This window comes from Panthera uncia (genome assembly GCF_023721935.1).
Source record: "Panthera uncia isolate 11264 chromosome C1 unlocalized genomic scaffold, Puncia_PCG_1.0 HiC_scaffold_3, whole genome shotgun sequence".
Taxonomy (NCBI): domain Eukaryota; kingdom Metazoa; phylum Chordata; class Mammalia; order Carnivora; family Felidae; genus Panthera; species Panthera uncia.
The window spans coordinates 111,971,353-111,979,036 of record NW_026057584.1 but is presented as its reverse complement, the minus strand read 5'-3'; the positions used below and the strand labels follow the sequence as shown (position 1 = coordinate 111,979,036).

General features: G+C 49.0%; 1 protein-coding gene across 1 annotated transcript; it reads left to right on the top strand.

The window, feature by feature from the left end:
* The first annotated feature begins 373 nt into the window (after positions 1-373).
* Positions 374-2,155, top strand: KPRP (keratinocyte proline rich protein). Its single transcript, XM_049614483.1, has one exon. It carries the CDS (start codon positions 395-397, stop codon positions 2,153-2,155), a length of 1,761 nt encoding a protein of 586 aa, XP_049470440.1. The 5' UTR covers positions 374-394.
* Positions 2,156-7,684: the final 5,529 nt, after the last annotated feature.

Below are 7,684 nucleotides of genomic sequence, written 5' to 3'. Positions count from 1 at the left end.
CAGTGTTACTTCTACCTCCTATAAGTGGCTCTCCTGCCACTTAGGCCAAGGAATCATGCTGTCTTCAACGCCCTCTTGTGTTGAACACTGGTATGTCCATCCTCCAGGGGGAGACCCTGGACATCTGCAACCCCGGATGTGCCTTTGAAGCTCCTTCAGATCAGGACCTCAGGTCCTTTGGTAGATCCAAGGCAGGTCTCATGGGCAGCGGTAACTAATATTGAGTCCATCTAACTCAGAAGTGTTCTTGGGTAAAGGTTAAGAGTTGGAGCGGAAAGGACAGGGAAGAAGCAGGGTGTCTTCCCCTTGGTCTTGTCCCCTTCTTCTCAACAGCTCATGCTCCTAACACTGGTCTTTCTACCCTCAGGTCCCATCACCTGCCTGCATCAGAACCATGTGTGACCAGCAGCAGATTCAGTGTTGCATGCCACTCCCCCAGTGCTGTGTGAAGGGCTCCTCCTTCTATCCCTCCCAGAATCCCAGTGCCAGGAGCCAGGTTGTGGTCCAAGCACCTTGTGAGATGCAAATTGTGGAGTGCCCCGCACCATGCCCAGTTCAAGTTTCCCAGGTAAAATGCCAGGCTCCATGCCAGTCCCAGACCACACAGGTGAAGTGTCAGGCTCCATGCCAGTCTAAGACCACCCAAGTGAAGGGCCAGGCTTCAAGCCAGTCCCAGACCACCCAAGCGAAGAGCCAGGCTTCAAGCCAGTCTCAAATTTCCTGTGTTCAATGCCAGGCTCCATGCCAGCCTCAGGTTTCCTATGTGCAGTGTGAAGCCCCATGCCCTTTTCAGACCTGCTATATGGAATGTGCTCCAGTTTATTATACAGAAACTTGTTATGTGGAATACCCAGTCCAGACCTACATACCCTGTCCAGCTTCTCAGCCTGTCCAGACTTACATGGCTTCTCCCCCAGTTTCCCAGACTCAGGGAAGATTCTCCACTCAGTGCCAGTATCAGGGCTCCTCCAGCAGATGCTCCCCGCAGCGTCAGTCCCAGGCTTCCTACAGCACCTGTGCCCCGCAGTTCCGATCTGGGGCTTACTACGGCGACTGCGCCCCCCAGCGCCAGTCCCGGGCAGCATTTAGCACTTGCGCACCCCAGTGCCAGGCCACTGGCTCTTACCGGAGCTTCACCGCACAGCGTCGCTCGCGGAGCTCCAGCAGATGCCTCCCTGCTCGCCAGCTGCAGCCTTCCTACCGCAGCTGCTCCCCACCACGACGGTCTGAGCCCTACTACAGCGGCTGCCTGTCATCAGCGTGCTCTTCAGGCTCCTATAACTACTGCACCCCTCCGCGCCGCTCGGAGCCCATCTATAGCAGTGGCTGTCCTCGGGCTCGCACTTCAGGCTGCTCTCAGAGATGTGGTCCCAAGTGCCGGATAGAGATTTCTTCCCCCTGCTGCCCCAAGCAGGTCCCCCCGCAAAAGTGTCCTGTTCAGATTCCTCCCATCAGACGCTGCTCTGAGAGTTGTGTCCCACGACCCTCCTGGGGTGCCTCCTGCCCGGAGCTGAGGCCACGTGCAAAGTCACGTCCACTCCCAAGCTTCTGTCCACCGCGGCGTCGGGACCAAAGTCCAGAGCCCCCGATGCATCGATGCCCACCCCCTGCCCCCTGTCCATGCCCACGTCCTGCTCCGCGGCTGTATCCTCGCCCAGAGCCAAGCTCGAGGTCAGGGCCTCGTCCGTGTCCTCCACCGCGGCGACTCTCTGAACCCTGTCTGTGTCCAGAGCCACGTCCAGCCCCACGTCCTCTCCCAGCGCAGCGTGAATTTCCCGAATGGCGTCCGTGTCTACAGCCCTATGAGCACCCAGAACCTCATTCACTCCCGGAGCCAATTCCCCTTCCAGCGCCGTGCCCGAGCCCGGAGCCCTGTGTGGAGCCCCCGTGCGATCCCAGCCCGTGCTCAGGCCCCAATCCAATCCCATGTCCGGGGGACCTGGGCTGTCATGAGTGCAGCCCATGCCGCCTGGACACCGAGGCTCCAAGCTGCGACCCAGCTGCTTATAACCAGTGGCAAGGAAGTGGTGACAGCTGTGGACCCTGTGATACGATTCCAGAGCCACAGGGTGTCAGTGATTGTGGAGACCAAGGAGGCCCCTATGTTGGAGTAAAAGGAGGTCCTTCTGCTGGAACAAAGGGTGCTTTTTTTTAAAGAAGCATGGCTGAGACATCCCTGCTTTCTGTCCTGAAAATGTCAGATCTCGATTTCCAACATGTCCCTATGTGCCTCTCTCCAAAGGCAGTTGGAGGCTCCCTGCTGCAGAGGTGATGTTGGAACTCCACTGCCTGCCATCTCAGGATCCACACCTGGGTGCCAGGCACCTTTCCAGCCTCACATCTGGATCTTCCCCTATAGGAACCCTCAGTTCTAGCTAGACCAGCCTGGCCACCAGGGCCACAGGATGTTCCTGCCTCCAAGTCTCTGCTCACCTCCACACCAACCACCTCCCCCACCCCCCCGCCTTACAGGGACCACTTCTCTGCTATGCCCAGCCTCTGAAATCCAGACCATCTTTCAAGACCTTTTCTTTGGAGTCTTTTCTGTTTTTTCCTACTCACAGTAACCTGCACTGACTTCCTAGAACTCATTGCATTGTCCACACCAACCATTTGGCAACTGTCTGCAACATCTCTTGAATTATTTACCTTTCCCTGCCCAACTAGGTTGTAAACTCCCATTAAAATGGAGTGAGAATATCCCTAAAGTCCCGTGCTCCTCCTTTGGCAGGCAGCTGCTCAGCCAAGTGTGTGGGTTGGCAGCCTGAGCCATGATCTATCCTGATAGGCAGACCCAGGATTGAGGACAGAAGGAGGCCATGTGACAATAAAGATGATACTCTCATAGCCTGAGTCCTGCATAATGACTGTTTTTTTTTACACCTTCTTGACTCTCTGGGATAAGCTTCTTCTCCTTCTTCTTTGTCTTCATCTTCGTCTTTATCTTTGTCTTCTTTCAAAATCAATGCTGGGTTTATTAAAAAAAGACTGGGATAAGCTTCTTTATTACTCTTTTTCTTGAGTTTATTGTACCCATGGTCTGAGCTTTCCTTAACCAGTGGGCTTTCTTGTGGGTTTTCTGTCTCCCCTCAGTGTCCTGGAGTCTGGTAGGAGAATATGGATAAAAGGCAGGAGGAATGAGGGAACAAGAAAAATAACTCTTGCTCCTCAATCTGGGTTAAAGCTCTCAGGTCCAGGCTAGACAGGTCACCCAGCAGTCTGTGGAGTCGGTAGGAGGAGGGGAGCTTGAGGAGAACTGGAGGATCTCTGATATTCCACACAGGATACACTCTTCTTTTGTTCAAGTTAAACTGTTTGTACTTTACTTTTTTTTTTTAACATCGTAGAAAAGGTAGCATCTGAGGCTGCCTCTGCATTCCTCTACATCTCTTGAATCCCATTTGGCATGGTGGTCTTGACAGCATAAGGGTGAGGCTTGGAGGCGCAGGAGAGAGAGGGTGCCTTTTCCTCTCACTCCCTCCCTGAGATTTTGGTAGAGTCCCATCCCTAAGGAATGTGGTGAGAAAAGTCCTCAAGATACAGGAAGGCAGCCTGGCTATGTGCCTAAGTGACATCCCTCATGACCATGTAACATGAGACCACCTAATCAGACTGTATGTCTATACATTACCCATATATGGGAGACAAAGAAATAAAAAATGCATACAAGACTATGCCATGTGGCATTTGGTCTCAGTTTTTCGGGTACAAACCCAACTGAGCCAGTGCTGGGACAAATAAAGTTGCTTCCTGGAAAGAAAGCCTCAGTGTCACAACTTTCTGTGCGAGAAACCTGCAACAAGAAGGGTGCTATGGAATGAATGCTTTTGAGGGAAGACTTTCCCCAAAGGAAGACAGTGCCCTGAGGCCACCAGGGCCTATAGAGGATAAAAGGGGTCCTCTGAAGAGGACACCAGGGGGTGACCCTGGCCTGGACGCTCAGCTCCAGCTCCACAGTTGGGCACCACAGATCTAGGGCCTGGCTCTGAGAATACCTTTCCCTTGCCCCAGGATCTGGTCCTGCAGTGTCAGAGTGGAGACCTAAGAGACACCTGGCAAAGGAAAACTAAGGTTCTTTATGTGAAGTCCATTTGTTCATTCATTTTTTCATTGACAAATATTCATTGCTTACCTGCCAGGTAGTCACTGGTAGAAGGGACATAGATAACCCTTGTTTGCTCTCAGACAGCTTACAGCCTAGAGTATAGGTTCTTAGTGTAGAACTTGGACCGGCAGCATCAGCACCACCTAGGACTTTGTGATAAATGCAAACGCATCACCCCAGACTTACTGAAGTAGAGACTCTGGGTGAGGAAACCTGGGTTTTAGCCAGCCCTCCACATGTTTCTGATGCCCAGTAATGTTTTGTTGTTACTAGTTTAGTGAAATACCTTATGCAGGTAGAATAGATAGATAGATAGATAGATATAGATGATAAAGATATAGACATAGATATAGATATCCTTTGATTTCCATAATAGTCCATCACACAGACATTTTTATCTCACCATTTTGCAGAGCTGGAAACCTAAGCACACAGGCCAAAGTCACAGAGCCAGACCCAATTCTAAGCTTACCTTCCTGTCTCCTACTACATATGGCACCTTTCATCTCAGTCACAGTCCCTGCCTCTTCCAGAGTTCTTTCCTGTATCAATTCAGTTATTTTTCCAACACACTTTTGGAGTGATCTCATTTATTGGACAGGTTATTTTCACCAGTTTTACTTTTGCCTCTTCTTTTCAAATCTAGGTTGCTCTAGGACTATATCTGCTCTGTGGCACAGGCCCCAGTGGCCTGGCAAGGCCAAGACACCCCTATTTTTCTATCACCCAGGCCCCTGGGTGGGGATGGGGAAAGGCTTGAAAGACTCAGATGAGGATTCTCATTAGATCTCTCCCCCTGTTCTCTCAAGCACACTTTAAACAAGGACCTTCTTTTCTGGAGGATAAGTGGGGAGAAGTCCATTCCCTCAAGATACAGAAGAAACACAGACCTGGCTAGGAGACAAGGGCATTCTTTCCTAGGAAACCCCATTCTCCTTAGGCTCAAGGTATAGGTCAACACAGAGGCTCTTTGTTGCAATGATCCATTACATGCACTGTTCTCTGAGGATAGACTCTGGCCCCCAGGATACCTAGCCTGGATATGGAAAGAGATTAGATGATGGTAGAATAGGGAAGTCTTTGGGTGAGTCAGGCTGGGCCTGAGGCTCCCTCACAGACCAGGACGGTGCATGAACCAACCCCAGTGCCATCTCTGTAGCCAGAGGAGCTGACAGCCCAACACTCCTCTCTCCTGGGGCACTAGTCTGAAATTGGGTCCTCCACCTCCTCTGATATGATGCCCAGGCTTGAGCTTCCAGTTGGGCCACCTGTGAAAACTTAACAGCCTCTCTATGGCAGCTATGAGGAAAAGGCTGTTTGTGAGTATGTGTGTCTTCATATTCTTTTGTGGGCTTGTATTACATTGCATGTGTCTATGGGTCTGCTGTTATATGTCTGTCTAATATAAAGCTTGGATTTTCCAAGATGTATGTGGCAATGGGGACTGCAACCTCAGGAGTGTGGTTTAAGATATACCTATGGCCCTTCAATCTTGGCTTTGGATGACCTTTCCAGTCATCCCTTCCACTCCCTACCCTTCACTCTTTCATGGATGACCTACCTCTCAGTTTTCCGCCTTTTCCTTTTTTATTAACCATTTGAACAAAACTGGGCTGAGGATTGGAATTTTTTATTAACCATTTGAACAAAAAGGGCTGAGGATTGGAATTTCAGAGCAAAGAAGACTGTTTATAAAAGCCCTTTAAAGGTACTCAAAGGCCTGTGAAATAATCTCCTTATTGAATATCACACTACTAATCTGAGGCAGTGCACATGCTGTATAGCATTGTTTCCAGTTCAGTTTGGCACCATTGCCCAGAAATGCCAATGCACTGGGCAGTCACAAACAGTGAGGCAGAGGTCGGCCAGACTCCTTGACATCCAGTAACAGGGCCCAGCTTCCAGAGATGAGGGGTTAGTTAGTCTGAGTGAATGTAAGAGAGATTGGGTCTAAAGACCATGCCTCCCACCCTGGAATCCTGCTTATATCTGTCTGAAATTCTCTATCCTTTCCTTTTTACTAAGCCTCCTTCCCTGGGGTTAGTGTTTTGCAGAATGAGGGATTGCACTAGATGTTCTCAGAAGTTCCTTCCAGACCAGGTGGGTTAGCCACAGTTCCTCTTTGCCACAGATACTAGGCAATGTGGAATGACCTGGGAACCCACTTAAAGACACTTAAAGAGCCCCAGGATTCATCCCAGACCAACTTAAATTGAATTTATAGAGGAAGAATCTGGGACCTCAATTTGAAACTTATTCTGATCAGCTGGAGATAGAAACCATTCCTATAGTGAATACCTAGGGGTATGAGCTACCCAATATCTAAAAGGAGAGTTGAAACTTGCACACATCTGGCCACAGCATGAGGAGGAGGTGGACATGGTGGCAAAAATGGGGCTGAATATAAACTGGTTTTTGTGAGAAGTTTTATGTAATTATTCTATGTGAGAGTCAAATATTCTACTCCTCAGTCTAGGGGCGCTACAAGACCAAGCAGTCTCTTATTTTCTCTCAATTAAATCCCCAAACACTGGCACCTAAAATACCCAGAGTGGGGCTCTTGAGCATGGCTGAAGTAGCGGGGTTGTCTGATATATGTTACAGATACTATACTAGGAGAAGGTATATTTGGTATATTTCTCCTTTACCTAGGCATTACCTAAGCATTAAGAGGGAGAAATTCCACATTCCATAGTTTGTCCTGCAGACTAGAATAGTTCTGGATGAATAAACAAATAGAAGTGTTATGAATAAGGGAATAGCTCAGCTCTTTATAATGGAGTGGATAGGGAGATAGTAGTAATCAGAAGACAGGCAATGCTCATAACATATAGAAGAATATCCAGGTGGTGAACAAGACTTGGTCCCTGGCTATAGCATACTCCTGATTTCTGGCCTGATGGGACATCCCAGAAAATCCACATGCCCATGGCTTGAAACTAGTTAGGAAGAGAGGGTGATGCCTGTGATCAATGTGCTTCCCCACCGCCAGGGACCATCAAACTCATTCCTCCAAAATATGAAGCTTCCTGACCTGGAAGGCGAATCTAGAAGTATCTAGAAACCTAGGAATTACCCAAGCTATGCTAAACCCACCCATCATTATCCTCACATCTTGTCATAGGAACCCTGAGTTGTGTTAACACCTTTCCTCTATTCTCAAATGTTATATCTGTCAGAAAGAAAACCACTTACCAACTTGTATCAACATATCCATTCATCTGACAAACATTAATTGAGACCTAGCTATCTGTCAGGAACTGTGCTTGGTTTTGGAAATACAATGGTGAGCAAGGCAGACATTGTCTTGCCCACAAGGAGTTTGAGAGGCAGTAGAGCTTATGAGAGCTTCAACATGTGAGGCACAGGGCACCATGGAAACCTATAGAAGAGGCAGTTAAGTGACTCAAGTCCTTAGAGGAGGTACCTACTCCCTCAGTGGGAGTTATCTGATGAATGGAGGAAGGAGGAGAGTGCTCCAGGAAGAGATAACAACAGGTATACTGTCATTAAACTGACATCATGACAGATAACCCAGAGAGGAGTATTTCCTCCTTACTTGAGCATCTTTCCTGGTTC